Source organism: Lissotriton helveticus, chromosome 3_1 (genome assembly GCF_964261635.1).
Source record: "Lissotriton helveticus chromosome 3_1, aLisHel1.1, whole genome shotgun sequence".
Taxonomy (NCBI): Eukaryota; Metazoa; Chordata; class Amphibia; order Caudata; family Salamandridae; genus Lissotriton; species Lissotriton helveticus.
The window spans coordinates 1,919,679,751-1,919,700,967 of NC_136061.1; the positions used below are offsets into that span (position 1 = coordinate 1,919,679,751).

A 21,217-nucleotide genomic window follows, 5' to 3' on the forward strand; every position below is an offset into this window, starting at 1 on the left:
TTTATAGATACTGTCGGAAGAGGGCGCGTGCTATCAGGGTTCAGTGTCTTGGGCACTTTGAGCGATTTATTATTGTGTTAAAAGACCTCAGGCACAAACTAAAACATTTACAGAGATGTAGGCAGAGTGTATACCGGCATCATCTCTAATATAACTGAACGTCCTTTCATGTGTTCAATCTCAACATCACTTCTATGTGACAGCTGACACTACACATCCTCAATGTCACCACCACCACGAGAGTTGGCACTACAACTCCTCAGCGTCACCTCTGTGCAACAGCAGACACTACCTCCTTCTCACCGTAACCACCAATGTGACAGCTGACACTTCCCCTTCTCAATGTCACCATCACTCTGACAACCGACACTACAGCTCCTCAAAGGCAGCACCACTGCCACAGCTGACACTTCACCTTCTGAGAGTCACCTCCATGCTACAACTAACACTACACCTCTACAGCGTCACCGCCACGTGACAGCTGACACTACACCTCCTGAACATATAACCATCAATGTGGCAGCTGATACTACAACTCCTCAACACAACCGCCACTGTGACGGCTAGCACTTCACCTCCTCCAGATAACCACCACTGTGACGGTTGACACTTTATCTCCTCGACGGCTGACACGTCACCTCCTCAAGGTAACCCCAACTGTGACAGCCAACACTTTACCTCCTCAACATACACACAATTTGTGGATGCCTCTGCTTCCACTCATACAATTGCCCCCTCAGGTTATGTAACTAACAACAGCAGAACATAATGCCTTCTTTGCTAAATAATTTACCGTGTTCGTTCTTGCATATAAATACATGGGCGGGCTGCGTGAGCCGAGCCCGTGCGGACATGAGCGCATCAAGTTACTGAGGCAAACAGCACGCGCTCCTCGGTGGAAGGTTCTGCCCTCACTGTGGGACACTCAGCGTCAAGTGTGGCGCGGACGTGTGAACGAGCATGCGAGGAGTGTCTGCTCGCCTCCTGTACGCTATTCCAGCAGACACATGACACAATATGTTCCAAAACAACAGCACCTGTAAGCCTATTGGAAACTGTCCTGAACCTCGAGTGCCTTTGAACTGGAAATGCACTAGTTGACTTGCAATCCATCCATTTCAGTTTTCCCTCTCACTCTTTTTAGCCACCACTTGAACAATACAATAGTTTGTAGGGTGGGCAAAAGGTGCATTTGGGTGGGCCACTGTGTGCCCAATTTGTCTTGTGATAGCCTACACACCCTAGACTACATCATAGGCTAAAACCATCCATCCAGCTAAAACCCTTTATTTCTTTGAGAAAATCACATCATCAGCCAATAAGTCCAAAGAGACTTTCTCGATAGTTCGCAACTTAGTTGCTTCTGATAGGGCCAACCCTAATCTTATCCCCTCCCAAGCTCTCTGTTCTTCCCTGAATGACTTCTTTATAGAAAAGATTGCGAAGATCAAATCTAACATCCTGTCAGTATCTTCGCCACCTCTTTCCCCTGTTCTTCCTTTGCCCCCTTCCTCTCTTGATCAGTTTCCCCCTATCTCTATGGACTCTTTCCTTGCTCTCCTTCAGAAAGTGAAGTCAGGTTCCCCGGCTGACTGTGTTCCAGCTCGCATTCTGAGAGAGTTCTTCAGTCACTGCCCTGACCCCCCCCTTTCCCTTCTTAATGCCTCTATCTCCTCAGGCCTAGTCCCGAAACTCTTCAAATCGGCCATAGTTTTCCCTATTTTCAAAAAGCCTGGTTTAGACCCCTCCCTTCCATCTAATTTTAGACCCATTTCCCTTCTTCCATACCTAGGGAAGATCTTGGAGAGTTACATCACTACCTGTCTCTCTACTTTTATTGAGGACAACCATCTTTTGGCCACCCACCAAGCGGGATTCCGCCCGGCCCACTCTACTGAGTCAGTGGTCCTGTCCGTTCTAGACGAGCTAAAGAGCAAGGCCGATTCCAACTTACCCCAAGCCTTGGTGCTCCTGGATCTGTCCGCTGCATTTGACACGGTCGATCACTCCATCCTTCTCGGCCGTGTCAGCGCAGCGGGCGTCCGGGGCACTACTCTCTCTTGGCTCGCCTCTTTTCTTAATGAACGGACTCAGGCGGTCCATCTTTCTGGCTTCTCTGCCCCCTCCCGCCTGGTTCCATGCGGGGTCCCCCAAGGCTCCTCCCTGTCCCCTCTTCTTTTTAATCTTTATATTCACCCCCTTATTCTTTCTCTTCTTGACATGGGGGTCTCCGTGTATAATTATGCGGACGACCACCAGTTAGTATTTGATCTTTCCTCTCCCTTGGACTCCCTGCCTAAATTCCACTCTACCCTAGTTTTCATCTCTGAGTGGATGAACCATAACCAACTTAAACTCAATCTGGACAAGACGGAGCTGGTCCTGACTGGCCCTACCTCCTCCCCTTGGTCTGCCACCTTTTGGCCTTCCATCTTCGGCCCCTCGCCAGTACCGGCGGCCTCAGCAAAGACCTTGGGCATTAAAGTCAGTCGGGACCTCTCCATGCATGCCCAGATTAGTTCAGTTGTCTCTTCCTGTTTCCTTTCCCTCCGGATTATCCGGAAAGTGTCCTGTTTCTTCTCTCCCGATGCTCTCAAACTTGTTATTTTGGCAATGATTCTCTCCCGTCTTGATTACGGGAATAGCCGCTACGTGGGCATTCCGGCCTACGAACTACGCCGTCTTCAGGCTATTCAGAATCAGGCCGCCCGTCTTATCCACCACCTTCCCAAGTTCCATCACATCACGCCTGTTTTGAAATCCCTTCACTGGCTCCCCATTTGCCAGAGATCCCTTTTCAAGATAGGATGTCTGGCCTTCATGGCCCGTGCCCGCACTGCCCCGGCATTCATTAACTCCCTCATCAGTCCCTACACTCCCAGTCGTGCCCTCCGCTCCTCCAATCAGGCCCTTCTCAATGTCCCTCGCTTCCGCAGATCCAAAATTGGAGGTACTAGATTCTCTGTATTAGCCCCTAGCTTCTGGAACAGCCTTCCACTGTCCATTAGATCTACTCCAGTCTACTCACAACTCCGCAAGGCCCTTAAGACCTTCCTGTTCTCCCAAGCGTACTCCTGCTGATTTCCATCTCGGCAGATTTATATGCTCCTCAGTCCTTAACTCTAGCGCCAGGAAGCCGCTTGGTCACAGTGCGCTCTATCAAGAACTTTTAACTTAACTAACTTTTAACCATATCTACTTGCAAACAGGCACATGATCCAACGGATCGATTCTCTGTGTATACAGAGCATGTGGAGAGTTGTTTGAAAGTAAGGGCAATGTCTGGACCTAAGTGCAAACTCTCAAATTCCAAAACGCCAGGATTCAACACAAGTACTTCCAGGCCTGATTATCCACTTATCTACAATCCCTTTCCTCTGCACCTTATCTCATAGCTGACCTTGGGCCCCAGCCCCATGTCAGCCACCATCCAGCTCCAATTTTAATTATTCCCATAAAAAAACATTAGTCATATCACCTTCAAACTTAAAATTTTGAATATAGCAGTTAATATAATTAGCTGACGCTTTAATATGTTCCACAGTTGCCCTAATGACCTGACTGCTAATTAAATAAAAACAGAAAGGCCAGGACAGGGCCAGCTTTAGCACTACTGCGAAAGTCTTTTTTGGTGCCCACCAATGACCTCTTTCTCCACAGATATCATTACTACCACCCTCCAACAGTGCCCTTCATCTCTCCATAGCCCCTATATCATACGCATTTCATTTGTCGTATAGCACTACTCATATCAGTGTAGGGTGTCACAGTACTTTACACCACACACATTATACAGAGACAATAAATCATACAAGTATGTAAATCAGTCTATAGGGAATGCCATATAAACCAATGAGGATTACAAGGTGTAGGAATCACGTCATTCATACTGGTGGGAAATATATTTTAATAGGGTTTGAGCTGTGGAAGCACAAACTCAGGATTTAAAGCGTTTCCCAGTGGTTGGCTTTATTAATAACAAGCATTAGAAATGCAATCGGGCTCGGATTTATTTGAGTTTGAGCTAATGGCATTGTAAATGCCAATGTATTGTTGCTATGTGTTATGGAGTGTGTTCATGTGGTGTGTACTGTACTGCTAGTGATCTCCTTGTGAATGTGCGAATATTGCACCACTTGCCTGTGATGTCCTTCTTATGCACCGCCACTCTGCACCGCCACTCTGCACCGCCACTCTGCACCGCCACTCTGCACCGCCACTCTGCACCGTCACTTTGCACCACCGCACCGCCACTCTGCACCGCCACTCTGCACCGCCACTCTGCACCGCCGCTCTTCCACTCTGCACCGCCACTCTGCACCGCCACTCTGCACCGCCACTCTGCACCGACACCGCACCGCCACTCTGCACCACCACTCTGCACCACCACTCTGCACTCTGCACCGCCACTCTGCACCGCCACTCTGCACCGCCACTCTGCACCGCCACTCTGCACCACCGCACCGCCACTCTGCACCACCGCACCGCCACTCTGCACCGCCACTCTGCACCGCCACTCTGCACCGCCACTCTGCACCGCCACTCTGCACCGCCACTCTGCCACTCTGCCACTCTGCCACTCTGCACTGCCACTCTGCACCACTGCACCGCCACTCTGCACCGCCACTCTGCACCGCCACTCTGCACCGCCACTCTGCACCGCCACTCTGCACTCTGAACTGCCACTCTGCACCGCCACTCTGCACTCTGCACCGCCACTCTGCACCGTCACTCTGCACTCTGCACCGCCACTCTGCACCGCCACTCTGCACTCTGCACCGCCACTCTGCACCACCACTCTGCACCGCCACTCTGCACCGCCGCACTGCACCGCCGCACTGCCACTCTGCACCGCCACTCTGCACCGCCACTCTGCACCGCCACTCTGCACCGCCACTCTGCACCGCCACTCTGAACCACTGCATCGCCACTCTGCACCGCCACTCTGCACCACTGCACCGCCACTCTGCAACGCCACTCTGCACCACTGCACCGCCACTCTGCACCGCCACTCTGCACCGCCACTCTGCCACTCTGCACCGCCACTCTGCCACTCTGCACCGCCACTCTGCACCGCCACTCTGCACTCTGCACCGCCACTCTGCACCGCCACTCTGCACCGCCACTCTGCACTCACTGCCACTCTGCACCGCCACTCTGCACCGCCACTCTGCACCACCGCACTGCCACTCTGCACCGCCACTCTGCACCGCCACTCTGCACCGCCACTCTGCACCGCCACTCTGCACCGCCACTCTGCACCGCCACTCTGCACCGCCACTCTGCACCGCCACTCTGAACCACTGCACCGCCACTCTGCACCGCCACTCTGCACCGCCACTCTGCACCGCCACTCTGCACCGCCACTCTGCACTCTGCACCGCCACTCTGCACCGCCACTCTGCACCACCACCCTGCACCGCCACCCTGCACCGCCGCTCTTCCACTCTGCACCGCCACTCTGCACCGCCACTCTGCACCGCCACTCTGCACCGCCACTCTGCACCGCCACTCCGCACCACCACTCTGCACCGCCACTCTGCACTCTGAACTGCCACTCTGCACCGCCACTCTGCACTCTGCACCGCCACTCTGCACCGCCACTCTGCACTCTGCACCGCCACTCTGCACTCTGCACCGCCACTCTGCACCGCCACTCTGCACCGCCACTCTGCACCGCCACTCTGCACTCTGCACCGCCACTCTGCACCGCCACTCTGCACCGCCACTCTGCACCGCCACTCTGCCACTCTGCACCACCACTCTGCACCGCCACTCTGCACCGCCACTCTGCACCGCCACTCTGCACTCTGCACCGCCACTCTGCACTCTGCACCGCCACTCTGCACCGCCACTCTGCACCGCCACTCTGCACCGCCACTCTGCACCGCCACTCTGCACCGCCACCGCACCGCCACTCTGCACCACCACTCTGCACCACCACTCTGCAACACCACTCTGCACCACCACTCTGCACTCTGCACCGCCACTCTGCACCGCCACTCTGCACCACCGCACCGCCACTCTGCACCACCGCACCGCCACTCTGCACCACCACTCTGCACCGCCACTCTGCACCGCCACTCTGCACCGCCACTCTGCCACTCTGCACTGCCACTCTGCACCACCGCACCGCCACTCTGCACCGCCACTCTGCTGTCACTGGCACAACCCTTACCCACCCACCCCCAACAATGTGAGGGATCAGAAAAGGCGCGTAGAACGGGGATGATCTGGTGGAAAAGGCTCGATGACTTGTGTGCACAGGAGCCAATAAATGTATGGTTTAATTGACCCAGTTCCCAGCGAGGATTCTCCAGACACAGGGGACTGCATAAACATAGTTATACAGTATATCAACCTCACTCCCTAGCTCAAACACATACATCCCCAAGTTCTTAAGTACTAAGTAGTCACTCACAAACTTCGAACGCTCACGAGCATTACACACGCACTGTCATCCGCCATTAAGATCACCTGATCAAATCTCACGCGCCTCTGGGGCGACCCTCCCTCCTCCCAGCCGTGTTAAGTATACCAAGTGTCAGAGTGTCAGCCTTACTCTGAGGCACTGGCATCTGTGTGCCGTGTCCTTATTTTCAGGAAAATATACAAAGGCAGTGATGTTGGGGCCATTGACACCAAGTGTGCAGGAGTGTAAGTGTGCATTGCACAAACCCCCAGCTGATCTGCGCAACTGCAAGACACGGGGTGAGGATACTTTCCGATGGTGACAAAAGTTTACAGAGTGTATACAGGAAAGTAGGCTCCCGAAACACCTGCATCACACATCTGCCCCTACAGCACAAAGTCAGCCACAGGGACACTTTCCTGCAACAACAAACTATATGTGCCTGTAGTCTTGCCCCGCCCCTCGCTGCTGCCATGCCATGCCCATAACCCCCCATCCTGATACACGGAGAACACGGAGAAAAAAGGCTGAAAAGAAATGCGGCAGAATAATACTTTCAAGAGTTGCCAAGTTTCATCCCTTCATCTTGTACTCACGCTCTGCTTTACCCGCGACGACGTCCAGACTGCTCTGTCATCTGCTCTGCTATCTCTGATGAGATCTGGCCTGCATTATCCTCTTCCGACACGGCAGGATAGCAGAGGATCAAGCGAGAGCCAGCACCAGCGCGGTTACCTCTCCGTGGGGGAAAAGCTCATTTCATCGCAGCAGCAGCGCCCCGGTGAAAGAGTGTGGACCGAAATTCCAGGGCAGATACAGTGTTGCAACAAGTCCGGTTGTAAGCGCCGCTTCAGAATCAACAAACAAGTAAGTATGACCGGCAAGGCAGCGAGGGCTGGCAAGGGGAAATCAACGCCAACTTTTTCTCAGCCGAATGGTTCTTGTGTGCCCTGGAGGAGAGGATGGTAGAAAAATTGGTAGGGGGCTGAGAGTGCTTGCCGGGCCTTCAGCGGCAACCAAGTGATCGCGAACTACAAACAAGAACAAGGAAGCTGCGCGCTGAGCGCTGCAGAATTGTGAACGCGCCCGGCCATCTGGATTCACTAACGGAGGCACCCTGACAGCTCCTAATTATAAATTATGTACTTCTTTGCGCGAGCACGGACAAAATATGCCCAAAATGGCGGAACAAAACTACATTTACCCTATCACTTCAAGCCTATTAAAACGAAAACACAAGGAAGACGAATCACTGGCCAGATGACAGAAAACGCTAAGGAATGTGTGGAATCCCTCTCCCCAAGGCCCTAGGAGATACTTCTTTTTTTTCTTGTAACATTAGGATCTCGAAACTCCTCCCCCACTTACAGTGGGGAGGAGTCCGAGCCCTAAAAATGTATATCGGCCCACACTCTTTTTAGGAACATTAAAACCATGAAAGACTGGGAAAGTTCTAACTATATAGTAACACAAAAAAGTGAAGTTCTAACTATACCATTCATGTTTGTATGCAGCGCTTTGATGACAGTTCATAAGTCACTGTCCTATGTTAGGATTGTAACTTCTGAACTGCAAGTAACACAAGAATCTCTGTGACAAAGGCAGTAACCCAATTAGCTATCCACATAAAATACAGCTCATCTGCATTTCAAAACTGCCAACAGGCAAATGATTGCTCTCCAGCAGGATCATTAATCACCAGTTATCTGGACATTTTTATTGTTGTCTTGCATCCATGGCCATGATAATGATAAAAACCATTTATATGAAGCATACACAAAGTATGTGCCTTGCTCGGCCTGTGCACATTTAAAAAATAAAAACAAATAGTAACACATCATCTTACCTACTCCCTTAGTCAAATCTTTTGTCACAGCCGGATCTGATATGCAGTTGCAGGGGTCTGGAAAGGTGAATAGTATAAATAAACTTATTTTCTCTGGTGCTGAACAGAAAAGGAAATATCCATGCAGCAGGGCGGTAGGCAGAAGTTACTAGGTGTCAGATAAAGAATTTGCCCCCTTCGCCATGCTCCTAATGTACCTGCACGACACAGCCCACCTTTCTCAAAGGAGTTGGGTGAATGGGGGTGGCTGTGAGAAAGAGCCCAGGCCCAATTACTCCCAGAAAAGGAAAGAAAACAGCGTTAGGAGTAACGTTTTAAATTAAAGATGCCTTTCTGTATTGGCCTTTGCGCCGTCACTGCAAGGGCCAAGGCTCATGTTTGGGTGGGCCTGGACCACCTGGCCCCCGTTAGAACCTGACCTGGTTTGTATCAATCCCACCCTTGCTGGAATACCCTGAAATTGTTGAGAATTGTTGGAAAATCTTCATGCACAAAAAAAGAATATGATTCTTGAATCTTTTGGAGTTTGGAGAAAGGGATAAATACAATCTTTGTACTCCCAGCCTATGCACAGTGTTTAAAAGTATATATTGTTCCTATACCAGAAGGCACCCTTGACGGATGGCCATGCCAGAAGTGAAAGCCAGGCAAAGTACGGTGAATGATGACTAACAGTGTTGTGCTACCACTATATGCACTATCCACGCCCATAAGTAAACCACGGGTGAAAACAAAAGAGAATTACTTATAAGATCACCATAGTGAATGAGCTGGTGGTTCTTATAGAAAGTGGCAAGGTGAATGGATTTACAAATCACTAACTGCAAAGTGATGAGAGCTCTCTCTCAGATAATTGTCCTTACAGGCCACATACTGCTGCAAAACATGCCCAGAGTGAATGTTTAGCTAGTGATATAGATAACCATGTTTTCCTAGAAACCCCATGCTGCCCAGAAGCCACTTTTGGATGCAGCGAGATGATTAGGATTGAGGAAGGAAAGGAAATGGTACCTGAGGTACTTGACATGGCTAACATTTTTAATCTGGTGGCCGGAGTGGCGAGTGGTATCACACTTTTAATCTGTTTGTTTTCCCCTTATATACATACACCTTGGTATCACAATAGCTGTGGTAAAGCTGGTCATACCCACTAATGAATAAACTCGCAAGACACGCAGGGTCTATCCAGAATGCTATCCACTGCTACATGGGGGACCCGATGATAAAGCATGCAATGTTATTTGGGTGAGGGTATATCTTCCCGTTGGGAGCGAGTGCCCCAAACGTGGTTCCCTGACAATAGGAACTAACACTAGCCGGGCTGCGCTTGTCTTGGAAAAAAATCAAAGAAGAACCACAGACCGAGCTTGAATGCCTTCTGGAAAAAGAAAAATCCGGATTGTAACAGTAGCTCCAGGTTGAGTCTATTCAATGCCTTTCAACCTACTGTTCTAAAACTTTTTTATTTGTACTAAGTTTTGCTGAACCTCGCAATCTAGCTGGTGACATTCGTCCCTCTGCTGCAGATCTCAGATTTCCAGCAAGTCTACAATGTTTTATCAGTCTGTATGTCTGGAGGATTACTCACTGATCGTTTGGAGCTCATGGCGGGTGGGTGTTGAATGGTCACTTCCTTTTAGGCCCTAAAACGACCCTGGCTGCTCCAATTTAGAGTACTTAAAGCTTTTGTGTAATTTCTTGGAGAGGCCTGTGGCATGTTGTTGCCATAGTCTAGGTTGAACAAAACCAACAAGTGAACCAAATCCTGCTGGCTCCAAAGTCATTATGGGGACCATTTTGCGGAGTATGTGTTAATGGAAATGTGCATTGCTCGGACGAGTGAAGACAGTGCTTGTTTTAACAAAAATATGTTAGTTAGATGTTTAGGACACTTAAGCAAAGAATTAGTGATAAGTTTACTATATTGTACCTTTGTGGACACCGTCCATAGCTACGTTCACATGTAATTTAGAATGTGATTAATGTGAGTATTCTGACCGGGGAGAAGCTGTGTAGACTGCGAAACAGCTGAGTTTGCATAGTACCAGGGATCTATGGACATTAAAGCTCACTTTTAATCAGACTGAAGCACATATCTTTACAGTGCAGTGTCAGGCAAGACCCAAGGAGTACTGATTTGCTTACTAGTGTTAGAGCGTGAGGGACGGTAATATTAGGCAATGCCTAGCTAAGGTGCTACTGGAAGGGTAAAAGGCCTGCTTTAATGCACAAGCCTTCAGCTAAGCAGTCATTGAGCCACAAACGTGTCTGCATCTTTGGGGTACCTTACAATGAATATTATTAAGTGGAGCAGGATCGATACGCCTTCTTTGTATATTTAAAAGAAGAAGATGCGTTTCTTGATGGTTAGGCGAGTAAGTCTGATAGCCAGAGGAAGAGTGTCAATACTCTGAGTGTTTATTAGGTCACTTTTCATGCTTTTAAAAGGAAGATCCTGAGCACTGTTTGCTGTGTCTGGCCATGTAGGAAAGACGCAGCCCTGACCAGGTCTGTGCGTGACATCACCTCTATTGCTGTGGCCTGTGGAGTAATGTCATGGCCGACAGGAACACATGCTGTGATCGAGTTATATTAGGAGAGCTGGATGGTTTTTACCCAACAACTCAGAGATATGCTCTGTTATTAATCAATGTGCGCTATATTCCTCTACAAACTCTAGATTCTGGATGGTGGTTGAATAACAGGATAATTTCCTAAGAATAACAACGATTTCAATTGGTTGCCTATCTAAACATGTTCCTTCTATCTATTGCAAGGTATGGAATATTGCTATGATCGTTTGTTTCAAAGTAGAGAATTCGCGAATGACAATCATTCTTGTGTAAAATGAAGAAAAGAACCGGATTCCCTACAAATGTTTCAAATCATGTGCTGGATTACACTTCAATAAAAGGACAACATGATACAGAAGTGGGTGCAGGGACGCAATTTGTCGAAGCTCCTTAAACCCAAACTCCACACATAACCTGAATCCCAGCTGTGTCACTTCCACACGGGATTATCAGTCTATCACTGGATTATTATGGATCTCAGATAGAGTTACGAGCAGGAACTGATCCCTCTACAGCAGAAAGGGGTTCCCTCCCTGGAAAGGAAGAGCACTGCTGTGGACTTGAAAGATGGTAAATCCCTGTAAAAAAATAAAGCTTCCTTGCTTAAAAGGATTTATTAGAATCTAAGTGGCTTATAAATCATGCCTTCATGGTTGGAAAAAGCAGCATTGTGCTTAGCTCTAGCTGGATAACAAAGAACAGTTTAAAACCTCTGGCCTAACTGCGGAAGCTCAGCTGTCACAAAGGGATCCTGTGTGTCTTTATGCCTTCCCACTACAAAAGGCAGGGAACTGTGGTATTATGTAATGGCATCAAGTCAAAAACATTATCATACATTTAAACAAATGAAAACATTTCCTCAGCTAAAAATTCATAACATTCTTGACATGTTAATGCTTTTAAAATGTCACATAAAATATCTCAACATAAGACACCATTCAGCAAGAACTAATAAAGGATATTTTCTAATTTCCTGTCTGGCTACAAACCGCAAGAGACAACATTTTTTCAAGATACATTTTCAAGATAAACTCTCAGATTATTGTAGAGCTAAATGCCCCCAAAATACGCAGGAAGGTTTAATTTTTTTTCAAACACAACACAAATTTTCATACATCTGAACATGAATATCAAAATAGATATTGTTTTCCCCAGTCTCAGTCTGATCGAAAATGATCTTCAACAACATTTAGGCTGTGCCCGTTGCCAGTGGCATTCTTAGATAATCAGGGCAGTTTATTTTTGAAGGGCACTGTACAAGACATTTACTTATTTTATAGAACAAGACTGAAGTGCAATCTTATTTATAGGATACCTTACGGGTAAGGAACGTATTGCAATTTGAGTAATTAATTTATTGGATACACTCCTAATTCAGCATTTATCTTGTCATTAAAAGTCACACATTTCTAATTACATTTTCTCCTCTAGTTGAATTACATTCTACAGGTACTGTTGGGACTAACGTATTCTCTTCCATAGTCACCATCGTACCCACGAAGCTAATACAAGCAAGCTGGACTCCCACAGTGTATTACATTACTTGGGTTGCATTTCACAAGCCCGCTGCCCTATGTCAGAACACATCTCACATAGCATTTCGTTTCTTTTTATACCAGTCAACAAAATTAAACTTTGTGTGACTGAATGGCAAGGTGCTATTTAGGACAATCTTCATACATTGAAAATACCCTGCAGAGTACCTAAGTGAAAAATATTGCTTTGTTAATCTGAGTAGTTATATGGATTCCCAGCTTTGTATATTGGTGAACATGCCACCCAAATATATGTATGACTGAACTGTCTCTATTTATTGATCAACCAAAAACCACATGAATTTATCTAATTTGCCGCCCACAGACAAAATGTTAATTTCTTTAATATTGACTGCTTTTTTAAATGTTATTATGAGCAGCATATGTTGTAAAAACATTGAAGAAACCTTGCAGACTTATTGATGTTAAAATAAACTAGAACTGTATCACCTGCCTATGAAAGGCAGGATACCTATCTTCCTCCAATTCTCATTGGAAATTACAGCAGGCACATTATTGCAAAAAAAGAGACCGTGTAAGAGTGGGCGAGACACAACCCTGTTGGAGTTTGTTTGGAGTGAGACATTGCTGACTTAGAGTACCATTCTTTGATGCCACCCCAGTATTGTGGGTAGGCTGTATAGTATTTTTAGCAATCAGCTGAAATTCAATACATTTTCAATTTTCTCTCCATACAAACTTGATTCACCTTTACAAACGCTGCCTTTTGTTCTACAGAATAGCAATAAAGTACCTATGAAATTGTGAATTCCATCTGCAAGTGTTGACAATCAGGTTTAATAATGTGGATATCTACTTTTTCCAAAGGCCCGGGGCATATCATTTTGGAAGGCTAGATGAACCCCTACCCCCATTGAAGAATGCACTTTTTTGTAGGGTAGCTTTCAGGTGGCCAAATTAAATGGCTGTCATATATCTATGCTGTTTTGCTATTTTCACAGAATCCTTCTAAACAAGATGCCATTGGCTTTAAAAGTCAGACATTTTTAGATGCTATAAAATTCTGTCATGCTTTTGTTAAATGAGTCCGGCACATGCAGATTTTTTTCCTATTTTAAGTATTATTGTCCATTTTATAATATGACATTCGACATTGTCACTGGCTGACCTTGCTGAAACATAACTTAACTAGAGCTTTATTTAACGTACCTATTGTGCATTATAGATGGTACTTTCCATTGGTACTGCACTTTCATCTGAGCTCTTGGTCTTCTAAAAGCAACAGGCCAAACTACCTTAGCATTTCCCAGGACCGTCTAACTTCACCTTATTCTGAAATTCACACCTATGATTCTCCACCAGAGGGATGCCATCAAGTTTACTGAAGACTTGTGATGGCTAGATCCAACCAGAGCCATTAATGTTCACTAAAATTGTTCAGCAAACAATAGTATTGTGCGAGTGGCCCCTTACGAATATTGGTGCCGTTGGAGATAACAACATTGCACAGCTCAGTTTCATGGAAAGATGTCCATGTACTATATGGTGGGCATTCCTGGTAGAGTGGCTATTGCAATTGTGCAACCCGCACATCTTGGTTTGTAGATGTATTGCAGGTCCACTCCTGTGCAGTATGCATATTTCAATGATAATATATGCACTTCATCTACAGGCCAGGGGCAGCACTGGCAGGGACCATGCAAATACTCCCAACAGGGTTCATAAGCAAGCATTTATTGTTCTTGTATGATTCAAACTAATCATTAGGCTTTATATTTTCTGCCCTCACATAAACCATGCATCCTCCCATCACCAAAAAACAAAATGAGTGGCTTACTAACAGTTGAGGGTCGAGGCTTGAGTTCCTTGGCAGCAGAACAGGATCAGTCCAGCTAAGACGAGAGCCAGGGCGCCCGGACCGACAGTCGGAGGCGACTTCATTTGCCTCTTGGCTGGGCCGAAGTTGATTTGCTGAAATCCATTGACTCGTTGTTCATAACAAGGTCTTATATTCAGGACAGAAGACCTGAGTTTAGCAATGCCATCTGACGACAACGGTGCATGCTCTGGATTCAGAACATGCCCTGGCAAATCATGGAGGGAGCAGGGTGGCATAGAAGGCTGCAGCGCTGGTGTGGAAGGAACAGAGAAGGGCACCAGTGGGGAAGTTTGTAAGTTTGACTGCAAATGGTGCAGAGAGTTGGACTGTGAAGGAAAAAGGGAGCTGGACTGCCTAGGAACACGGAAGTAGAATTTCAGAGGGGGTTGGGAGCTGACTTGTAAAGGATGCTGGGAGTTATGCTGCAAAGGATGGTGGGAATTAGTATCTAAAGGATGATGGATGGAGGTTTGCCAAGTATGCGGAGAGTGGGAATGTAAAGGCTGTTGGGAGTGAAGTTGCACAGAGAGCTGGGCCTTGGATGGCAAAGGATGTAGGAAGGTGGTTTGAAAATATTGTGGTGGAAAACACTCCAAAGGATGTTGGGAGCTGAATGTCTGGCAGCCTTGAGAAATGTAGCACATCTTAAAAGCTGTGGTCAGACCTGTAAGAAAACAGATAGGGTACGTCTGAGATCAGGGATAGTTAGAAATTATAGCATCACTCATATGAAGTCCCTTGAACGTTCCAACAAGCACACAAATACCAATGGGTGCCCTGGCAAGGATATTACCTTCGTCAGCACACGTGGGACGGTCATACAAATACATCGACATCACAGTATGCAATACAATGTGCAATAATGTGTGGACAGACATAATACGAATGTACATAAACTTCCATTCATAAAAAGACAGAAGCGCCGCAAGAGAGGACCAGCCCCAAAGAGTCATCATTCTGCTACTTGCTGTGCAGAACATTGTCCTACCACAGCATGTCTCAGGTGTACCGTTTGCTCAGTCTTCACATGTGTGTAAACATGTAACTAACGCAGAGGCTGGGGCACCTCCATATTAACTATGCTTCCACACGAACAAGGATTTTATGAAATCACAAAATGGAAACCATATAGTGCCAATAACATCCTAAGTAACATCCTAAATACTTTCTATGACATTCCTGTCATTCCCTGTCAGCTGTTCAAACCATTCTGCAGGGTAATATCTATGTCTTACTTTTCTATTAAAATTATGTTTACATTCACGTTTGTGGAGGCAATATCACGGGAAGTGGCATCTGAAGATGGTGCTAAGATTTGCGTGGTGAGGTCCACAACCGTTTTAAAAGGGGCTCATGTACGTGTGACATTAGAATCCCGTCTTGTGTTAGTTACATGAAGCCTCTCATGGAAAATCACTCTTGCACAGTCCATCATGCAAAGAGTCATGACAAGAAGCCGTACAAGAAGCGTCTAGACCTTCAAAGGATTCCCATGGTTCCATAGCAGGCCCAGACTTTCACAGAGAGCAGAAACCTCCAAAGAGGCCCCAGACCTCAACAGAGGACCCAGACTGCCACTGAGGGTCCAGACATCCCTGGAGGACCCAGTCCTCCAAAGTGAGCCCAAATCTGCAAAGCTTAAAAACCCAAAGAGGGCCCAGATCTCTATAGAGTGCCTACACTTCCATGGGAAGCTCTATAATCCAAAGAGGGTCCAGACCGCCATAGATGTTTCCAGCCTCCATTGGAAATCCAAACCTCCATAGAAGGTCAGGATCTCTATAGCATGTAGAAACTTCCATAAGAAGCCCACACAATTTTCTGTATTCTCTGGCCCTCATGTTTACGCACAGCAGTTCCCAGCCCGGACCAGTGCCTAGCTATTGGAGAGAATGTCTGAAGGCTAGTAGGCAAGGACTCAGCTGTCATCAGGGTAGCATCTGCTGTAGTTTCAGACCCAAGAATGTAAGGGGCGGAGGAGGAGCTACGCTACGATCCAAGATGGCTGCTTAAGCTCCCGGCTCCGTTGACCTCTGCCGGCAGCTCGCATATCCTGTCATTTATCCTTTACCTACGCCGGACTCCCGTGTGTATGAAGCTCGCCTGATACCGGTGGTGCAATCCCGGACTCCCTAACATACTGGGTGGCGGAGTTATGTCGTGTTCCATTTTCGGCCTACTCCAGGGCTGAAGCCGGGACCTCGATTTCTAGCCCATCCGGGCTGGAATTGATCAACAGCGGCTGTGGAACCAGTGTTTCTTCCGGTCTTCCGTACTCGGATCTTTTTCTGCATCTCCGATCTGCAATCCAGTTACCAGCTGGCACTGAGGACTCGGTCTCGTGACACAGGGTGTGCATCGTGCGCCGCGGTCGGGGGCCGCTCGCCCGGAGACCCTGCTGGGGACGGCGGTGTTGAAGGGGGGGCCCCCGCGGTCGGCGAAGGTGTCGTGATCACCAGCTGAGGGAGCGCCTGCTGTTGCCATTGGCTTCGTGTGTGCCTGGAGCCTCGGAAGTGAGTCTGGGGCTCGAGTCCTGCTTCGTCTCTTTGGGGGGGGAGATGGAGAGGACAGATGGCGCACCATCGTTGAGGTCCGTGATGGCCGCCATTGGGGCGCTCCACTCCCAATTTACAGTCACGTATGACCGAGTGTCAGAAACGCTGGGAAATATCTGCTTGCGACCGGACGATGATGCTGCGACACACGATCAGCATTCTGTGGTTCCAGTGGAAGATTTGGCCTACTGTTCTGAGGTTCCCGCGCGGCAGCCTGACTCAGCTCACGTCGATGATTTTGGCCTTGTGGATTTTGCACCTAAGACCGTAGTTAGCTTTCCCGGTATGACTCCTGATCGGCGAAACATCGTTGCCGAAGGTTTTGATCGCCTAGAACAGCTCTTTGGTGACCGTCGGAGAGGTTTGCTTATCTCCTTCATCTTTCCCCGTTGGTCTTGTGGATGCTGCCATCTTGTATCCTGTCCTCGGTCCGATTTAGCTGCTTCGAACTGCTATGGACGTTTCGATTACCATATAAATACTGTGGTTTGGGTGGCATGGGTTTTCATAAAGAATCGCACTGGTCAGGGCTGACTTCATCTTGTATTCTGCCCTAGATCCGATGCCACTGCTTTGTATTATCTGGGACGCTTCGCTTCCTGCGAGATTGCTGGCTTTGGCGACGTAGATTATCGTGAAGAACCGAACTGTCATGGTTGTCTTTGACTTTTGGGGTTAGCTACGCTTTGTGATCTATGCCAGGATTGTACCGTGTATCTCACTGGGAGTCGGGTGGTTTTGGTTGAGGTCCTCCCCATATTGGTGCTTAATACTTGCTTTTAATAATGGACAATATGTTTTGGGGAGGTCGCTAATGGTGGGAGGTATAGGTGGCCGGGAGTATGTTTGTTCTTCTCCTCCTCCGCTTTCTTTATTTCCCTTCTTTGGGGTGTTCCGGGGCGACAGGCACGCTGTTAGTGGGGTAGGCCGTAGCCATTACAGGGGTGCAGGGTGGCGGGTGTTGGGGGGGTTTGTTATTTTAGTTTGTTTTGTTCTATGGTCCCCTTTCTTTCTTTCCTCTTCTTTGGGTAGGGTTTTTCCTTCCTTACAGTAGGGTTGGCTGTCTCTCCTTATCCTTTTTTCTTTCTCTGTTTGGCGTCTATACTTGCCTTTACCTTACTGTCTCCGGAGGGTGGGTTTTCGGGAGGGTGTGCTCGCTAATCGCTTGTTATTACATTGTTTTTTATTCCTCGTCAGTCTCGGCGGGCATAGTGTGCCCAAGGTTCATATTGCTCATCACCTGGACTTGTTTGCACTGTGGGGTACCTCCCCCCATCTCTATTTAACTTCATGTTATGGTGTGACGCCACCGATAGTACAGCCACTTCTGTTTCTTTATAACTTTAAAATTAAACCTTTGATATCCTGCTGCGTTGAGGCATATACAATCACATGCTGTATCTGTATTGTCGACTTTATTTGGTCGTATATACGTGCATGATTCCTGATCTGATTCCTGTGTTTGCGGCCGGCCTCTGTGGTTGTAGGCCTGCGCTTGTCATACTTTGATTAACTCAATAAAGTTTAAAAAAAAAAAAAAAAAAAGAATGTAAGGGGCCCGCTGCAGCTCTAATGGCTGGGTTTTCGTAAAATTCCAGTTTCAGAATATCCAGTCCTACCTTTGGGGCAGAGGTGAGAGAGGAGTCTGAGAATTAAGTGGTGGTGTCATAGAGAACGAATCGGTGCGTTACTTAAGGATAATTGCTTTGGAACTAAATGAGATATCCTTAGTTAAGAAAGGGTGCCTCCAAGAGCTTCTGGTCAATTCTCCAACGTTCAGGATTGAATCATGGGCTCTGTCGCAGATGGTGATATATTACACCAAATCCATTATGATTCCAGTCCCTCACTGCACAGCTACACACATCAGTAGAATGCTCCAAATTTAAATCAATCTATTAAATAAACAGCCTTGTCAAAAAATATATCTTTGTCTTGATTGTATTACTATAAAATTATTTCATGATAGGTAGCATCAAATATTTGATTTGATATCGAATGACTTTGGTGTTATTCCCTTCTTCAGGGGCCTAATTTATAATCCCCCCAAAAAAGATGTGGTAATGAAACACAAATTAGCATCAGTGCTAATATGCACCGAATCAAATCATTATCAAATATAACAAATTTCCTTTATAATTTAGCTCATTAATATCATATGAGAACATTGAACGGTGGGACTTTCTTTCTTGATTTCTTTGTTCATTACATAATTTTGACATTGTAATATTTTGATATATTATTTTGCAGATCAATTCTTCCCTGTTTTTGGATCTGTCATGATCTAAATGTTTAATCTAGGACTTTTTACGAATATTTACATCACTTGTTTCCATAGGTGACAGGTCAGGGATCACCAACATGGCTAGTGCAATAGTACTCTCATACCTGTTTACAGCATAGTGATTTTACATCAGTTCCAATCAATATTCCTCTTAATTATGGTGTTCGTTTTTTGCCATTTGTGTCTGAGATGAAAGTGTTGCCTGACGAAAGAAAAAGACTACACAGCTCCTGTTGGCATTGAGTTTATATAAAAGATAGTGGAAGGTCAGTCAGCTCCATGGGACTGAAATCTGAGCTTTAACTTGCAATGCGTAATCAAGCATTTTCTTAAGCACAACATTATATCAAAAGGTAATATTTTCTACAAAAACAGCTGAGTCACACGTTTATGGAATGCATCGCATGTGTTATTTGCTACACTACCACACCATTGTTGTACTATAACGGTGTCCTTGGCTTGTCTCTTTGAAACTTAGAAATGCTCTACGCCCTACATGTCTACTGCTCTGCAAGGCACAATCTCCCACCTATCCTGTGCCTCTGTGCTACTTTATCTGCATAGTTTCTCAGAGATGTGTTCTTGAAATGTGGGTCTGTAATTTTCCATTTCTGCTGTGTCTAATTATGTTTTTCTATTCTACTAAAGCTTGTTTCTATTTCGCTCCCCCAGGTCTGACTTCATTTACGTTGTTTTCTATTCTAAGGTCTTAGGCCTGCATTTTTTTTAACACGTACATCTATACAAGTCTTCCTGCTGATGCTTGCAGTGTCATGAGTGGGTCTTATTCATTTTCTACATTTAATATAACCAAAGAAACCCACCATCAGTAAGCGCCAGATGTAATCACTTCTAGCAAACCTTTTTCCTACATTCATTGTGAGAAAGTGGTTCTTATTTTTTGGCTACCCTCCATTTGTGCCAGCATAGCAGTGGCATAACAAAACTTGAAGGGTCCCCTCTCAAAACTCACACAGGACATCTAAGCTGAGTGGGCCTCTTGGAGCTCGGGGCTCCCTTACACTGCAGGGTCTGCAGGGACCTTTGTTACATCACTGTAGTGTAGTCTGCTTCCATTCAAGAAGCTGAGCAGAAATGTACTATTGTATTCCATAAGTGCACAATCCCGCAGCAATGCACGCCCACTAAGGTTCACATTGCATGTGCTTGGATCCTTATCCACCATCCAGTGTTACACGTTGGCATGCTTGGCTTTCCTTCCAGTATTATGCTGTGTGTATTTGTAAAGCGCACTATCACTCACAAGGGCATCCTAACTCTGGGCAGGTGTGTGAGCCTAACCCTGCCTATGATAGGTTGTTTAAATGAAAAACAGGCCTTCAGTTTCTTGTGGAATTCAAGAAAAGAGAAGGAGGCTCTGATGTGAAGTGAGAGGTTGTTCCATGGTTTAGGAGCGATATAAGAAACCCTCTTGATCTTGTTCTGTATATGCATGGAATGTGTGCGAATAGGACCCCTACAGAGTGGAGGTGTCTGAGTGGTTGGCAGAAGGAGACGCGACTGTTCAGAAAGATGAGGTCTGAGTTGTGTAGTGACTTGAATGTGTGTTTAAGCAGACCCTCCAGTTTTTCACAATTTTGCGTTTTGCAAAATAAACGCAAAATTAACTGTGAAGCTTGATCTGCGCGATTTTTATGATATCTGCTACAATAAAAGCAGAGAAGCCTTGCAGTCTCTTCAATACAGTGGGAAAGGTCAAGGAAATGTGCTATAAAACAGTCAGCACATTGTCCGTTTTGTGTAATATTATAATTCTTGGTAAAAAAACGGCTTGAAAGAAACCATGAAACTTCACTTGTTACTTAAAGGAATAGGTTGACAAGTGCAATGGTTTGAAATATTTGTCAATTACTGGTATCTTCTTGTATGTAAACATATACATTTGGTTCCTATAATAGTTTGTTTTCTCTAGTTTCTCTTTTGACAGGTATGGTAGAAGAGAGCTAGGTCTGTAGTTGGAAAGCGTAGCTTGGTCAGTGGATGGTTTCTTGAGCCAAGAAATATTTATTCAACTCCCAGGTGAGTAACCGAATTGCTGTTTCACGTCAAATAAGAAAGTGTATAGTGGTCGTTTTAAGAGGATATATCTTGAGTAAAATAAAGATCCTTTGATATACTTTGAGAGGGAACCATCTATTTAAAGAATCTTAT

General features: G+C 46.5%; 1 protein-coding gene across 1 annotated transcript in view; it reads right to left on the minus strand.

Moving 5' to 3' along the window:
* LOC144823963 (cell surface hyaluronidase-like) overlaps nucleotides 1–21,217 on the minus strand; it is a 582,809-nt gene that overhangs the window by 492,647 nt on the left and 68,945 nt on the right. The window contains exon 2 of the mRNA XM_078682928.1: nucleotides 14,169–14,870. Within this exon, the coding sequence (XP_078539054.1) occupies nucleotides 14,169–14,850 (682 nt within the window). The 5' untranslated portion in view covers nucleotides 14,851–14,870. The remainder of the gene's footprint in view (nucleotides 1–14,168; nucleotides 14,871–21,217) is intronic.